This window comes from Heteronotia binoei, chromosome 3 (genome assembly GCF_032191835.1).
Source record: "Heteronotia binoei isolate CCM8104 ecotype False Entrance Well chromosome 3, APGP_CSIRO_Hbin_v1, whole genome shotgun sequence".
Taxonomy (NCBI): Eukaryota; Metazoa; Chordata; class Lepidosauria; order Squamata; family Gekkonidae; genus Heteronotia; species Heteronotia binoei.
The window spans coordinates 47,671,582-47,689,023 of record NC_083225.1 but is presented as its reverse complement, the minus strand read 5'-3'; the positions used below and the strand labels follow the sequence as shown (position 1 = coordinate 47,689,023).

General features: G+C 39.8%; 1 protein-coding gene across 1 annotated transcript in view; it reads left to right on the top strand.

Annotated features, from left to right (window-relative positions):
- TUBGCP3 (tubulin gamma complex component 3) overlaps window positions 1-14,089 on the top strand; it is a 48,626-nt gene extending 34,537 nt beyond the window's left edge. The window contains exons 17-22 of the mRNA XM_060233711.1: window positions 3,269-3,404; window positions 9,759-9,847; window positions 10,006-10,137; window positions 10,426-10,566; window positions 11,051-11,167; window positions 13,025-14,089. Of these exons, the coding sequence (XP_060089694.1) occupies window positions 3,269-3,404; window positions 9,759-9,847; window positions 10,006-10,137; window positions 10,426-10,566; window positions 11,051-11,167; window positions 13,025-13,183 (774 nt within the window). The 3' untranslated portion in view covers window positions 13,184-14,089. The remainder of the gene's footprint in view (window positions 1-3,268; window positions 3,405-9,758; window positions 9,848-10,005; window positions 10,138-10,425; window positions 10,567-11,050; window positions 11,168-13,024) is intronic.
- The last annotated feature ends 3,353 nt before the right edge of the window (window positions 14,090-17,442 follow it).

Genomic DNA, 17,442 nt, shown 5'->3' with positions numbered 1-17,442 from the left:
CACTTTTGTATGCGATTAAAGAGACTGTATGGCATCTTGGATGGTCCCCTTGTATTAAGAGCACAGCCCAAAATCTTAATTTTCTAAATTATTAATGAGTGTTAAAATGCTACATTTTAAGACTTTCATTATTTGAAATAAATAATTCATTTGTTCTGTCAGAGATTTTAGAAAGTACTTAATAAATGGATTTTCATTTTCTTCCATTATTCTGCAACTGTAGCAACTAATTTGGGATAATTTGCCAGAACTGTTGAATGTATTTTAGGAGAACCTATTTGTATTCTTTAAATAAAATCTGATATGTAGTATTCATTAAAACAGATGAGAAAATAGCAGCACTATTGTTCAAAATGCTTTTACCATATGTAAAGAATAGCAGTGCTTTCTGAACAAGATGTCAGCAGTGAGATTTTGACCAGCAAGATATTGCTATGTATAGTTTGGTGAAAGGAAGATAATATCTCCAGTTGGTAATTTGTTAATCCATTTTTTATGTTTTGCATTCCTTCCAGTAAATTGTAACTAGTTGCAGGGCTGGGTAACCAGTTTCTTTATATTTCATCTTTGTAGCATTATTAATAGCAATTTGATAGTTTCATATTGAAAGTAAGCTTTTGAGGTATTTATTTATTTTCTTCTGTTTTTATCCTGCCCTCTTCACAGGTGGGTTCAGGATGGGTTACATGTTACAAGATATAGAAAGGAACTGTAAAGAAAGTGGTTTCAAACAGTAGTGTTGTTTTATGTAATAACATGTTATTTAAAGCACGCACACACATTAACTCTCTTGCTCTCTTTTTAACAAAAACCAGTTAATGACAGGAGTAGCAGTAATTCAATGTAGTGAAAGAGTAAACAAATTGAACTAGTGAGTTTTAGTCATTCCTACCCAAAATTCAGATCACTATCTTCAGCATAGTTACAAACTTATTGGGTGGTGTGAGGTAAGTCGCTCCTTCAGGCATCATTCAGATGTCACAAAAAGCTGTGATTATTTTTTTGTTGTGTGCAAGCACACTTTGTTGCCATGTTTGCATGTGGCCCTTGCTTCTGCCCCCTCTGTTGTCCTCCAGGGGGTGGCTTGATCCAGCCCTATTTTGTTGTCCTGACATCGCAGATGGAGAAGCTCTAGTGTATTGGCATTGTGTGGAATAAACACATCCCTGAAGCACTTGCATTCAGACATTGTGGTGAAGTGGTGCCTGGGAGATGCTCAATCCAACTCCATGTTGCAGAGCAAGGGGGAGGTGGGTGGGTTTGAAGCACAGCAACAAATGACGCTTGTCATAGATTAGAATATAAATGCATCTGGTTGTGTTGTATGAATGTTGCTTCAGTTCCCCATCTGGAAGGACAGCTTTCAGGCCTGTGGAAATGTGATGTGGGAAACTCTCTTGAGTTTTAATGAAGAGTGGGCTTAAACATCTAAATAAATTTACTGGAAGAGCTTGGTTCGTCATGAAGAAAATACAGAATGGTTGGTTTTGGGAAGAGAAATCTGTGCTAATAATTAACAAGCAAGTCATGGGAGACAGGTATGCACAGGGCTTTTTTTGTAGGCCACATCCCCTGATGCCAAGCCAGTTGGAACTGCATTCCTGTGTGTTCCTGCTCAAAGAAAGCCCTGGGTATTCTTGATCACTAGGTTTTTGGGAAAGGAAGAAAAATAAATCCAGTAACACTCAGAACCTTCTCTCAATTGAATTTGGCATGGAGCCTGATCAAATCCCAAATGTGCTGCTAATTCTAACAAGTGTTTTGCCTTTAATTTACAAATTTGTTCAGAGGAGAGTAGATGTCATTTGAATAATACATTTAATAAAGAGGAAAGTTGCATTCCAGTAGGGTTTTGAGTCGTGATGATCAGGGGAAAGGGGGACATTGCTGTACTTGCTGTACTTGAGAATGGGATTGATCCTGGCAGTTACATCTCAAGCCAGCTGCCATAATCTGAAGGCTTCTCTAGTTCTAAAGCTGCAGTTGCGTACAAGTGATGGTCTAGCACCCAAAACTGTGTCCAACACCAGATTCTATTGATTTGTCTCTACCTCCACTTATCTGTTTAGAAATGGATCCAGAGCCCTCAAGAGCCTGATTGCTCCTAAGTGATTTCTTATGGCTGTCCTTTCCTTTTGGAGTTTTCCCTGTTGCCAGCTTCCCTGTCTGACAACTACTAAGAGGGGGTCCATGTGGAGGATTTCAGTGATTTTTCTGTTTGTAGTAGCAGGATATGTAGGCTTTAGATTTTGTAAGTATGGGTAGCTATTTCTGAGGCCAGGGCAGCCCCACAACTACTAATCCTGCCTGGAGCTCTCTCTGATCCTTGCTGTCCCTTTGGTAAATTTGGATAAAGAATGGGAGAGCTCTAGACCTGTTTGTTCCTGAGTGTGATAAGCCAGTTTATTTTGGCATGCCCTTTTTCTTAAATCAAGAGCCCAGTGGCTCAGAGGGTTAAAACTGCAGTACTGCAGTCCTAAGCGCTGCTCACGACCTGAGTTCGATCCTTGGTGGAAGCTGGGTTTTCAGGTAGCTGGCTTGAGGTTGACTCAGCCTTCTGTCCTTCTGAGGTCAGTAAAATGAGTACCCAGCTTGCTGGGGGGAAAGTGTAGATGACTGGGGAAGGCAATGACAAACCACCCCGTAAAAAGTCTGCCGTGAAAACATTATGAAAGCAATGTCACCCCAGAGTCGGAAATGACTGGTGCTTGCACAGGGGACCTTTCCTTTTCCTTTTCTTAAATGGATCTGTTTGGAATATGTCCACCTATCTCTATTTTATTTTCTGAAAATATACCCCCTCTTCTGCCCACTAAGTATGTAAGAAGCTATTTTATCTAATGTTAGATAAATGATCCTTTAGCCTAATCCCATCAATTCTCATTAGCAGTGGTTTTCTGTCTTCCTGAAATAATTGAATGGTGGATATTAGAGAATTTGGCCTTTATATATGCAAAGCATATTCTGTACTAGTGATGCTTCTTTTGTTATATGTCTGGAGAAAAGGCTCCATTTCCTCGCCTAGATTCTTGTGTGTATGCAGTGACTCATCATTAATTCTAATATTGTTATCCTGGTGCTCGCTTAAACCTTTGTGTTTGAAATCTCTTAACTCAGTTGGAAACGCCTGTTAGTTCTGTTGCAGTTCATCTTGATGTACTGGAATTGATGCTTCAGCTGACAGAGACACTTGAAGCAATTACAGATGGACAAACTCAAGTAGAGAAGATGATCATATTGAAAGTTTGTATGTTGATCTTACTTGCAGGTATTTACACGAGAGTGCATGAGCCACTACCTACGGGTGTTCAACTTTCTGTGGAGGGCAAAGCGGATGGAATATATTCTCACAGACATATGGAAGGGACACATGTGCAATGCAAAACTTCTAAAAAATATGCCAGGTAGGTGAGTAACTTCAAGGGAAAATTTGTTCAAGCCACTTAATATGCTAGATCAAAAATAAAATAAAAAGTCGGGGTTTGCTAATTATGGATTGAGCACAGTGTGCTCTTGGACAGATGGAGTATTGCTCTCAAGTAACTCCCAAGCAATATTAGCCTGAATTAGAGGGCTAATTTTGTTAGAAACTATGCACTCTTCAGCATTGTCTCACAGGAATGGAAGAAGTTTCTAGGAGACACATGCTGGGCTCTGTCTCTGTTGGTCTGTGTGACAGTCCTTTTTCGAAGGGCTTTCAGTTGAATGTTGGTGTTTTTTTGGGAGACAAGAGTCTCTTTTTAAGGACAATTTGTTGCCCATTTATTTGGTGATAGCAGCAGCTGGGGATAGGAAGTGAGATGTTGGAAGGAAGAACAGCAGTCGATGGTTAGGTTTCCGCAATAATTGCTGGTCCCCATTTTTTGGACCGGTAGAACAGCTGTAGTCTCTTCCCTTTTATGCAGTCGGTTTATTACAATTCTTTATTTCTTCATTTCATGACAGGACAGCTTTTAAGCATGGTTCTGAGTGGTGTGGGTAGATGAGCTGCATCCAAAGGTGTGAGAATTCCTCCTAATAATGTTCTGTTACAGAGGGAGTGTATTTTCTTAAATGACAAGAGTTTCCCTGGAGAAGTCTTTAATCCCAGAGGAGCTACAAAAATAGTGAAATTTTTGAGACTGCCTTGAGGGGGCAATAGAGCATTACAGATGGTTGCTGACCAGTGAATTTCTAGCGCACAAAGGCTCACAGAGCTAGAATTATTTACCGTTCCTTGCTTGTTTGAATGGGATTTCTGCCTATACATCTAACCACTGAAGACGGAAGGCAGAACACTGAAATACCATCTTTTATTAGATGAACTCTGTCAGGAAGTTTTTGAGTTGCAGATGCCTCTTCTGCACAGTCTTTTTCAGACATATAGGTGATGCCCGATTCAGTCAAGTGAAGGAAGTTCAATCTGTTCTAAATATGGTCCTGTTGAAGGATAGCTTTTAAACGGATTGTAAACAAGAAAAATGACATAACCACTGAGAGGAAAGTTTTCAAGGAAATCTGCAAAATTTATTATGGCACATTTTCAAGCATAAAGTTGTGGCTTCTGGTCAAATGCTTTAATCGGAGAAGTATGGGAGTCCAAATTATCTCTGGGAATTCACTCGCACATTTCATCTCCCTTGGTTTATTCATTTACAACATAATAATATTCTCAGTTGATATCTGTCAAAAGGTAGGAAAGAATTTGTGGCATTGGTGGTTTGGGAGGTGTAGCTGTTACCCGAAGAGGCAGTCTCCAGTTAGTTGTGGGGAATGAGCATAGGAGGCTGTGTGAGAGGGGGCAACTTGAATCAAAACATCAGTGTTTACAGTGATTGTCCTTCTGAGAACTCTGAAATAAATAGGCAATTTGTTCAAATTAGAGTCTTTTTATCAACAAAGAAAATGAGAAAAAAGTTCATTTGACAAAACAAACACAACATTCAAGAGCTACTGGAAATGCAGAGAGGAATGGGGAATAATGTTTCAGGGATCAGGTGATATTTATCAGCCATGGAGAGGTCAACAGAAGCAGCAGATCTGTAGAGAAATTACTAGCATTTTGTTCCATGAAGGAGAGAAAGAGAAGCCCATGAATGGGGTGGATGTGGTTGGTACCAAGAACACACAACACACACTGAGCAGATTTTGGGAGGCTACTCTTATAGGACAACTGTGCCCTGAGGCAAGGTGTGTATTCTTTCCAGTGGGAAACTTTTGGAGAACAATTGTGATGATTGCTTTACTGGTGAAACAAAGGTTTGGGGCATGGCTTGATGGCCCTACTGATGACCCTGGAAGGCTTGACTGGGCAGGTGACACTGAGATAAAGGGATTAAGCTTCACTTAGTTTGATAGCAAAGGGGGGAAAGTGATTTTGTGTATGCAAAAGAAGTTTTGAGAGTATTTGCTTGCTTGAGTTGCTAACAAAGTCTTCCCTGGAGAAGTTTCTCATAAGTCCTGAGTAATCCATTTTCTTAAGTTATGCATGTCTTTAGGGTGGGGGCAGGGAGGGGAGGAAGACATCTGACCACCTTCTGATTTAGTCAAAGTATATTTCTCCCATTTTCCCATGGAGCTATGCAACAGGCATCCATGTTTGAACAGTGACCTGGCCTGCCCAGGCCCTGGTAATGCTTGCCCCAGGATGCTCTGAACTTAAGGAGGGGGTCTGGCTGCTAACACAGGGGCTTGATTTTCCAATTTTGGCCAATGCTATGTAAACTTTTATTCAAAGAACAGCTAAGTTGAATTCAGAAATCACTAGCTAGGATACCCAATATGACAGTTGTTTGGTTTTGCTAATGTAATACAGACTGGCTCAATGGGTAGAACATTGACTGTGGACTTGTAAACTCCTTAAACAACTGTACCCATTATGTGGCCTTGAGTAAAAGGGTTTTCTTTCTGAAAACATGGAATATTGCTTTCAAAATTTATGGTGTATTTTAAAAGAAAAAACAGTCCCGAATAGCTGCCAAAATGGAGAGGCACCAAAGTTGCAGGGCAGCTGCAGGAGCCTCTTTCCCATAGAATCCCCGAAATCCAAAAAGATTAGACCAGGGGGTCCAATTCTAGGGGCACCCAAAGAGAGTTCCCCCATTTCCCATATTTTCCTACGGCAGGTGTCAATTTCCCCATGGTGGGAAAGTTGACACTCGGGAGGAGGGGGTTTGAGAGAGAGGCACCGAATTTGCGGTGTAGCTGCATGAACCTCTCCCCCAAGGAGCTTAACAAGGCTTCTAGCTGTATTAATGAGAAAACTTCTGTTCGTCAGAAGCTTCCAAGTTTTTCTGTGATTTAATACTGCTCTTTAATTCAAATATTTAGTATGAGACTAGTTGGAGAAGGTAACAAGACTCAAATGAAGCCTAAAAGCCTGTGCTTGAGCAGTTCTCAGATTGTTCTTAGACTGACAATATAGTTCTACTGCTGATTCTTTCCTCTTGTCCTGGTTTGGCATATTGTATCCCACATCGTTTTTAATACTCTTATTTTCTGACTTGTTCCTTTCAAGTCTGCACTGCTTTTCTCTGGGAGTACAGGAATATCAAACACAGCAAACAGTTCTTTGGCCTTTCTCTCTCATAAGTAGTCTGTGGCATACAGGTGTTGTTTTTTAAAACTGCAGCGCAAACAGGGAAGCTTTGGCATGGCCTTATCTCCTCTTGAAGCTTGCTGTACACTTGAGTATGCTTGACTGACGATGCTTTATCTCCTTTCCCCACAAAGTTCAGTCTAAGCATTTTAGCAAAGCTCACCAAAAAGAGCACTGAAAGCTTGGAGGGATCATGCTCTGGAAAGGGAGACTCTGCCTCCCAAAGTTGAACTCAGAAATCTCTGGATAGGATACCCAGTATGACAGTTCTGTTTTGTTAATGTAATACAGAATTGGTCAATGGGTAGAACATGGAATGTGGACATGTAAACTCCTTGAACAACTGTACCCATTTATGTGGCCTTGAGCGAAAGGGTTTTCTTTCTGAAGACATGGAATATTGCTTTCAAAATTTATGGTGTGTTTTAACAGAAAAAACAGGATGCAGGATGAGATACAATGTACTGAATAAGGCATAGATAAAGATTGACATAAGGTAGTTTGGAGAAGTCGCTAACCTTATACTGCAGAACTTGAAGTCAATTATAGCCTCAGTTACCAGGAACAGGAAGCCTTTTTCTTAAAAACAAACAACAACAAAATATTGTTTTGGAAGGGAACCAGAAATGGAGTATAACTGTAGCAAAGCATTTAGCTGGTTATGTTCCCCAATCAATCACAGCTACTCAAAGTGTTGTTGGTTTCACACAGAAAGGCATTCCACTTTCATAGATGATTTGCAAAATAGTCAGCCACAGGCTGTTGTATATAGAAAATCACACTTGTGGCGTTTTGATATGTAAATATTGTGTGTGCTCTATTTCTGTGATTTAATGTGGGTTTTTAGAAGTATGCTGTTCTAGTTTAAAAAGGGAGGCCTCTAGAGTAAGAAAGTGGGGAGCTGGATGGGTGATTGAAGTGTGTTACGATGAGCTGGTAGCTGGTAGGAGGCAAATTTCAGAAATTGTTCTGGGTATGTGGGAAGAGAGTTGAGTGAGATGCTGTGAAGTGTGAGAAAAATCTGTGTTCTATGTGGAAGCTATGAGCCTAAGTCACAAGTGAGAAAATAAGCTTTTGTGACTAGATCTATTTAAGGAATTTCAGAGAAAGAAAAATTGTACCCATCTGAAACCATTACATTTATGGCCTTTACTGAAACTGTTACAGTGCTATACTTCTAAACAAGCTCTATTTTCGTTTAAGAGACAATAGTTTTTATTTAGAGGAAAAGATCCCCTTTTATCTCACAGCCACCCCTCCGCACGAACCATTCTGTCATTTAACCAGATATAACTCAGCCAAGGGTGTCAAACTCATTTGTTATGAGGGTCGGATCTGACATAAATGAGACCTTGTCGGGATGGGCCATGTATGTCATAAAATGTAATGCCAAGTAGGAGAGATATAAACTTTATAAAGGACACAGACAAACAAAGATTTTGTATCTCTCCTGTATGACTGAAGGAACTGGGCAACTCTGGCTGTTTTCCTCCCTCCCCAAGGATAAGGAGGAGGCAGAGCCTCAGTCAATAGAAGGAAAAGAGGCTTGGCTCAGTAGCTCTGCTGTGCAATTGGGAGAGCCTGGCAAAGCAAGCTCTCCCTCCTCCCCAAGGGAGGAGCCTCAGCCAATGGAGAAAATAGAGGCATTGCTCTGTAGCTCCTGTGCAATTGAGCAAGCCTGGCAAAGCAAGCTGTGACACAGAAGGAAGGAAGTGAGAGGGAGAAGAAAGCAGACTTGCTCGCAGGTCTGATAGGAACCCTTCGGGGGCCTGATCTGGCCCGCAGGCAGCACGTTTGACATCCCTGAATTCTAAGGCCAGAGCTTTTTGGCAGCAAAAATAAGTAGGAAACTCTAAGGTTGGCAAGGAGGCAGCATAACACATCAGAACACTCCAGTGAGGTGCTTCTGTGAGGTTGTATATAAGGTGTCTCAGAAAAGAGCAAAAGATTACATTAGTCATTAAAATTCAGCTACTCCTCTTCCCAAAAGTCACTTTTCTTTTAAGTTTGGTGCAGGAACTATATCTTTAAAATACTGAACTATTTGTTGTTCAGTTGCACAGTCGACTGAATCATACAACCTGTTAATAGTATGCATCATGTGAGTAATCACTGAGTTCAAAGAGGATTGATCTCATATAATTTTTTTTATTAGTGTTCTGTCTATGAACAAGAAATTCTAAGTCCAAAATGTTATGTTGCTACATTGAAGTTTTGTATAATAGGTAGAATGTGTAATCTTAAAATATATTGGATTATCTTGGATTTCTCATAGGTAGCTGTGTGATCTCTTAGCTATTCTGACTCCACATCATTTGTTTCTTGGAGATCTCAACCTATTCATTTTCTTGTTTCACTTAGATGTTGTCCTTTCTAGTACAAAATTAAGCAGTGCCAAAGTGGGAGACATATTGCCCGACCCTTGGTTTTTGAAACAATTCAGGAGAAATGAGATATTTTTATGCAGCAATAGTAATTCTATAGATAATTTGAATTATTCTGGGGAGCCATTTTTTTTACCTATGCAGTATAGTGATTGTGTCTGCCTAGTAGTAAAACAAGTATTCCACAATCTTTTAAGTACTTTTGTATTATATAAAAGCTCCACAGGGCTGGTAACATATAACTTTGATCTTACTATCTTCTTTGATAGCGTAGTTAAATTTTTGTAGGGGGTGGTGTATTTTAAATTTGTAGCCTAATTCAGTACTGAGCATAAGCAATTGTGGTAGTAATACAGTAGGATTAATACAATGATAGCTTCATTCCAACATATGGATTTGGTTTGTGGAAGAGCTTGCACAAGCATGTTTATGTGTGGTTGGACATTGTCCAGTTTCTTCCCATCTTGAGGTGTGTCCCCCAGTGCCACATGGTATGTTGTCCTGGAGGTTCTCCTAATCGTCAGCAGGGGCTTTACGGTGGAAGCAGTGGGAGCTGCAAGAAAGTGGGAAAGATCCGTTTCCATGAACTCTCTCCAATTTGTGGAAGACTGGATCAAACCATAATGTAGTGTATGTCTACCCTCTTATGAGGACCTGTCTTAAGGTCCTTCCTCTTAATGAATGAAATAGGCTGATATTGCAACTTGTTAATGAAAAATTTAAAACTATATCTAACAATCTAGCTAGATTTTTTTTGGTATTAATTTTAATATCCAAATTCTTTGGGTTTCTTACAGAGCTTTCTGGGGTGCTGCATCAGTGTCACGTTCTGGCATCAGAAATGGTCCATTTCATTCATCAAATGCAGTATTACATTACATTTGAGGTACCCTTTAACCATCTGTTTTATTGTTGTTAAGTAGGTTGAACGTTTTTATTGACAGATCATACTAATTATGTCACAGAAGTGTGGAGCAGAAAAGTAATTGTTTAAATTCTCTCTAAAAGAAAATGTATCTCAGCACTGATGGCTTTGTGTCATAGGTACTTGAATGTTCTTGGGATGAACTGTGGAACAAAGTTCAACAAGCTCAGGACTTGGATCACATCATTGCTGCTCATGAAGTTTTCTTGGACACAATTATTTCTCGTTGTTTGCTGGATACTGACTCAAGAGTAAGCCCTTTCTTTTATGTAATAATTTTAAATCTCTTATCAGAACATTCCGCGTCAGCTTTCTTTCACCTGGCTTTCCTAGTGATCTAGTCCTATTTTGTGATTCTTACAGAATATCTGTGCATGTAATCAACTTCTCTATGTATTCGTTAACTTTAAAAGGATATAGTAATAGAGTAGTTTTTCAGCAAGTCTGTAGAGGTTTGCTAATCTTAGTTTCTACTTAAACATCTCATTTTTTCAGGTATCTTGCTTGTGTTGTTTCATCTTATTACTGTCTTTTTGTAGATGCTTCTCAACCAGCTTCGAGCTGTCTTTGATCAGATTCTTGAATTTCAAAATGCTCAAGATACACTGTATAGATCTGCCTTGGAGGAACTACAGCTACGATTGCAATTTGAAGAGAGAAAAAAAGAGCGAGAACTTGAGGTACAGATTGTCTTCAATGGCATTGTGAAAGAGACAGAGGGAATGTGTTTTCCTTATTCTTCCTTAATATCCCTTCCTCTCCTTTAATCCTAGCACTGTACTTAATATAATCTCTTTCCCTCAAGAAAGGTTGGGTAAATAAGTATTTGTAGGAACAAATGAAACCCTTTCTATATTAGTTTTTGAATAGTTGATAATTGAAAATGAATTTGAAGGTCAAACCTTATTTTTTCTATTAAAATAATTTTGTGGCCATCCAGTCTTTAAATGAGAGAAATTCATCTATTTGTAGTTGTGATACTGTCAAAGAATATCTTTTGATTAATTTCTCGAGAGATCTGCAAACTAATAAGACACTTGTAGCCTCATAATACTTAGTATTTTAAGAAAATCAACATGTCACTTTGTTAATAAATGCTGCTGCATGAATGTGTGTCGTTTGATTGCTAATCCCAAAACATCATTTTTTACTTCGATTCTGAAGGGTGAATGGGGAGTAACAGCTTCAGAAGAGGAAGAAGAGAATAAGAGAATTAAAGAATTCCAAGACTCAATTCCAAAAATGTGTTCGCAGCTGCGGCTTCTTACCCATTTCTATCAGGTATTTTAAAAACTTTTACTGATATAAATTATCTATGAATGGCATATGCTTGCTGTCCTTTTTGTAAAGTACATGTTTTTTTAATGGAACATTATTTGGACAGTATGTGACTTGGAAGAAGATCAGTACAAATAAGGTACAGTGTAACCTGTTCCATTGTTATATTTTGGGAAGCGTGACATTCCTTCTTAATAGAGGAATGATCGATCAATCCACATAATATTCCCCAGTCATAGAATAGCTTACAGATGAGCCTGCTAAAGCAAAATACTAAAGCAGAATAAAAAAAGGTAATCCCCTGGTCAAGCACCAGTCATTTCCAATTCTGGGGTGACGTCGCATCATGACATTTTCACTGCAGACTTTTTTTTAATGGGGTGGTTTGCCATTGCCTTCCCCAGTCATCTACACTTTTTCCCCAGCAAGCTGGATACTCATTTTACTGACCTTGGAAGGATGGAGGGCTGAGTCAACCTTGAGTTGGCTACCTGAACCCAGCTTCCTCTGGGAAACAGCATAACACTCATTTAAATTAATAGGGTGTTAGAAACTTAGCTACAAAAGGAATGATTTTACAGTGTTTTTAAGAGATCCGCTTGACTGCAAAAGCTAGAATGCTGTCTGTCCCTATTAGTCATTCTGGTGGGAGTAAATTTCATTACCATCATTTTGCTAATTTGAGTAGGTTTTTAAGTCCTTTCATTTCTTTAAATCCTGGTTCCCATCTGAGGTAAACTTTCCAGCTGCTTTTGTGTGTGGGTGGGGCACTGTGGCCTCCCTAGCACTGTACTTAGTTTCTGTTTGGGATTTGTAACAGTTGTTGTAGAATAACACAGCTGAAATTTCTTCATTTTCTTGGTTTACACTCTGCCTTTCTCCTCAATGGGGACCCAAAACAGCTTATTTTCTCCTAACAAGTTGGGTTCAGAGTAACTGCCCCCCCACACACAAGGTCATTGTGACAGTTGAGGTCTGAAGGCTGTTTAAGAAGAGGTAGTGAGCATTCCATGTGGTTCGACCAGAGGGGTCTTTATCCAGGCTTCCACTAAGGGACTGAACCCAAGTGGCCTTCTAAATGCAATTCTTACCCATTAGGCAAACTGGATTAAAAAATCAATAACTTTAATTCACTACGAGGTAGGAGAAATGAAGAGACTCAGTAATGAGTCTTAAAACTATTTACAGATAATACACAGCTTTTGTTGGCACATTAAGTTACAATATTTCAGATGTTGCACAGATGTGCACAGAACAGCCAAGCCTGTAGTTTTTAGGTGATTATTGTCTTTCCTTCAGCCTCAGAATTCTCACAGTAAAAATATGAGCTTTTCTCAGAAACTACAAATCATCTTCCAGTTTCCCTCAGAAACTGGACTCTGAGTCTTCATTTTTCCCCTCAAGCATTCACTATGCTAGCCTTCTTTGCTGCAAAAGTCAGACTCTGAGACAGTCGCCTGAGACAGGTTCTCTCCACTTTAGCACACTGGAGATGCAAACCTTGTTTGTTCTCAGTTCAGATTGATCTGAGCTGGCAGTGTAACAGTTTTTTTCTCTTCTCTTCCATCTGACTTCCTCAGCCATCTGTGGGTCTGGATTGGTTGTTAGCTGCTCTGCACGTACATGCTGAACAGGTACACAGTGGATTGGTGACCATTTTCCCATCAGTTACAGTCACCCAGCAAGTTTCCATGGTAGAATGGGGATTCAATTCAAACCCCGGTCTTCCAGATCTTAGGCTGACTCTGTAAGCATGGTACCACACTACCTGCCATGTCAGCTCTCATAATGATTCCATTATATTAAAAAATATTAGCATGTACATATTTATGTGAATCTTGTTTTTGTTTTTTCTTTCAGGGCATTGTGCAGCAGTTCTTGGTCTTACTGACCACCAGTTCAGATGAAAGTCTTCAGTTCCTGAGCTTCAGGCTGGATTTCAATGAACATTATAAAGCCAGGGAACCCAGGCTTAGGATGTCTTTAGGCACTAGAGGGCGACGTACTTCACACATATAAACCTCTCTGCAAGGAATGTCTCAGGATGGCTGAAGGTTACCTGTTGGCTGGATGTAGCAGTCAGGATCAGCATACTTAAACCAAATGGCATGCAATGGGGCGCTTGTCATTATTGCAAGCAACTCACTTTTCAGTCTTGTGATTGTGCAGAAAGCAAAAAGGCTTGTTTCATATTATGTAATGTTTGATATTACTAAGTGAGCTTAAAACGTTACAGTTTTGCTTATGAACTCATTAACAAATCACTATATTTTTCTGTGTGGTGCTTTTGAAGCACATTCTGCCATAATTTATATTTGTCTCCGGGTAATTTATATTCACTTGCAGCATTTAGAAAGGTTTATAATTTCTCATTTCAATTCAGGAACCACTTTTGTTTTAAAACCACCAGAAAAGGATCTGGTCAGTGAATATATTTGTAAAGCAAATTTGATTCCTTTTTTTCCAGAGTTGTGATGTACTTGACAGTGTCTTAAAACAAGTCAGTTTAAAATATGTTCAGTAATATTTAACATTTTCGAAACAATTTATTTTTCCAAAAAATTTTAAAAACTGCTACACAGAAACAAACAATAAAGACACAACAGGAGTGAAACATAACTCATACCCTTAAAATGAAGTTGGCGCTCTGGCACACTCAAGCAATGAAACATGTAAATATAAATAGATGTGAATGAAGTATTTTGTGTTCAAAATCTGGTATATTAGAAATTAATTTAAATAATGAAGACTACTTATTTTTCTTTCCTTGCCTATTTTTCCATTGTACATAGTTATATATTGCTGTCCAGATTTTGAGGAGAAACATTTTTGTAAAGAAGTCACTATATATCAAGTCATAGCCGATTACCATTTGTTATATTCACAGGTAAAACGCGTAGAGAATAAACATGATTATCTTTCAAACATTCTTGTCTGTTTCCTCTAGCTGCTGTAATTTCAAATTATTTAGATTCCAGTCTTGTTTTTCAGACCCCAGATGAAGAATGCAAGCTGACCCCAGATGAAGAATGCATGCACACCCTTACTTCATAGAGTAAGTTGCCAAAGGTGGTGCACCTGGAGATATACCGATGTCCAGCCCTGCAAAGCATGGTGCTGATACCACACTGGTGTAACTGGAATGTCAGCAGAGCAGTGGGAGATGGCCGCAGTATGTTGAGGCATACCTGGTACACACTCTGCTCTCTGAGCCTCTCCAGTCCCAGGTCTGAGGCTGGCATAATTAGGTAATAAGAGCCCCATCCTAAGACCCTGGTGGTGGAGGCAGCAGCAACGCAGCAAGCATCTGACTCATCTTCTGCTGATGCAATGTCTGAACATCAATAAACACACCAAGAATTGTTGTTTATTTTCAGAACTGATAGTCAGGATGACTTTGGCACTGGCTGTTAAAGTCACTTAACAAACACCACCTGAAGATATCTGTTATTTGGGTCCATTCAGTTGACTTCTCATGCACCACTGGCTCTTCTAGTCTATTCTGCTTGGATGTAGCTAAAAAATCTTGGGGGAGATCATCTTCCACCATACCTACCACAAAATGTTTTGAGGGGATGCACAGAATCCAACCTGAGGGTGTTCACAATCCTCTTCTGATCACCCATCTTCCCCAAAATCCTTTCCTGAGTCATCCTACTCCTCCAAGTTGCAATAATCCTTTCAATCAGAACCCCTTTCAGGCTTGGAGATCATTTGAAGATACGCACTACTTCCCTCCATTGCTGCCTCCTCTTTATGACATCTTTTAGCCTGGGAGGAGATTAAGGGGGTGAAATGGTCTCTTAAGCACTCATTTCTGCCTATGTGGAAGTGAGGAAATTATTCAGCCTTGTCAGGTCTGCTGCCCAGCCTGCCGCTTCTAAGTATTGCCACCAGCAATCCAATGTTTCAAGGGAATTCTTAGCGTAAAGACTTGCATATATGCTCCTTTTGGTTTGCATAGATTGAAGAGGGACTTAACACAGGTCACAAAGAGTAGCTTGACCATTAGGGATGTGCATCTTGGGGGAAAAAAACACTATTTTTTTGATCTGGATATCAGGGAGATGACAAATATTGGTATTTCCAGTTTTCTGGTCCCAAATACTGGTTTGGTATTCAGATCCATTCCCCACCCCTGAGTTTCCAATAATTTTCAGCTCCATCATTCTCTATGGGGAATCTTTCCAAAGGGTTGAAGGGGCTGTTGGAACCCAAATTGCAATGGAACTTCTGGTTCCTGCCCATCCCTCAAGTTTCAAGGGCATTGGACCAAGATCTATGGATTCTTGAACAAGGTGTTCCTAGCCATCCTCCATTGTTTCCTCTGTGGGGAAAATTCCATGCTTTCTCCAGGGCAAAGAGTAGTCAAAGACGCAAGAACAAGCAAAGCAACCAAAAGCTTCTCAAAGGAGACAGCATCAACAAACCCAAAAAACCAACACAGAACTATGAAATCCCAGCAGAAGTATGGGACAATGTAGCAAGCTTAACACAACAAATGTACAACCTGAGAATCCAAGCCAAGGGAGTATTGTGCTAACTTTGGTACATGCAGAACAGTTAACAGATTCTCAGTTTGCAAATTGAACACATTCTGAAACTAAATTTACAGCAGTCTCAATCTCACATGAAGTATCACACCTCTGGAAGCTGCCACAAGTCCTAATAAACTTTAAATTGTAATTGTCTTTTGTTCTGGCTGAGCTAGAACCAGTCTCATGAGAGATCTGGTAATATTTGTTGTGTCCTATGGCAGGAATGCACACCATGGCTGAATCTAACACTGCTCCTATTGCAAATGTTCCAAGGGGTTGAAATGTGAATTATTTGCATTCACTATTAACACCAACCAATCTGGCAACTGCAATGCTGAAGCAGCATCAGCGCAGACATATAGGTTGGGTCCAGACTGGCAGCTTCGGGCATACCAGAACAGTCTCAAATCAGGCCGGTTCAAAATGGAGTGGCTGAATCCCAACCAGACACTCCCGCACAAATAGCCCATTTCCCACGCGGGTGGTGCTTTTGAGTGGTTGCACACCATCCCCTTGGTGCAGTTTGGGTTTCTTTTTTCTAGACATTTTAGTGGTCAAGCACACGTGCTCATGCGCTCTGGGCAATCTGTCTCATTTGTGCGCTTCCGCATTTAGACACCAGGAAAAGTGGATGGTGTGCAGCAAAATAATTTGCTATTACTTTGTAAATGGTAGCTTCTTGAGCTGCCTCAGAGATGCTGGAGGATAGGGTGAGTATTGGAGGCAGATGTGCACATTTGAACTTGATATTTTAATCTGTTTGCATTTGGACTTGATATTTTAATCCGTTTGTCCCTGTGTCTGCTTAAACTGCCAGTCTGGACCAAGCCATAGACTAGCAGCTAGTCATCTAGATAAGGAATATCTTGTGAAGATATACTGTCACTACTGCCATACATTTGGTAAAAACCTGAGCGACGGTCAGTAGGTCAGAAGGTAGACCCTTAAACTAGTATTTTGTGCTTCCTATGGCAAAACAAAGATACCTTCTGTGTTATGGATGAAATGACAAATGAAAATCTACATCCTTCAGTCTATGGAGATGAAAAACGTCCCTGCATTTAGGAAAGGCAAGACAGAATATATTGAAAAAAATCTGAATTTCTTTATTACAATGAAACCATTTGGCCCCCTCAGATCCAAGATAGGTCCCATGCTTCATTCTTTTTGGAATGGCAGAATACCTGGAATACAGGCCAGTAAGTATCTTGAGAATGTGAAACCTATTATATCGTGTCTTTTAATAATAGCTCCTCTATCTTCTGAAGCAGAACAGGCAATGGGCTTTTAACTTTGAAAACACTGATGACAGGTCAAGTTGTAAATCCTATGTCGTAATCTAGTTTGATTATTTTAAGCACTCAGTGATCACTTGCAGTTTGCTCCCAGCCACTTAGATGTTTCCTGAGGAGTGGGGATCAAGATCTCTCCTCAGCTCCAGAGTCAAAGACCCCATTTAGACAATGGCATGGTCTTGGTACATTGTGAACCCTGAGCCTTCAAAAAGGTCCTCTACATAGATGAGCTGTATATTCTTCTCCTTGAAGATCTTACCATTGGTGAAGTTGACATACTTTTTTAATGTTATTAAGTTTAATGTTTTATATTGTTAAATCTAAAGGTTTTTATCTACTATTGTATGTTTTTATAAAATGTTGTTAGCTGCCCTGAGCCTGCCGAGGTGGGGAGGGCGGGATATAAATAAAATTTATTATTATTATTATTATTACTTCCCTTAAA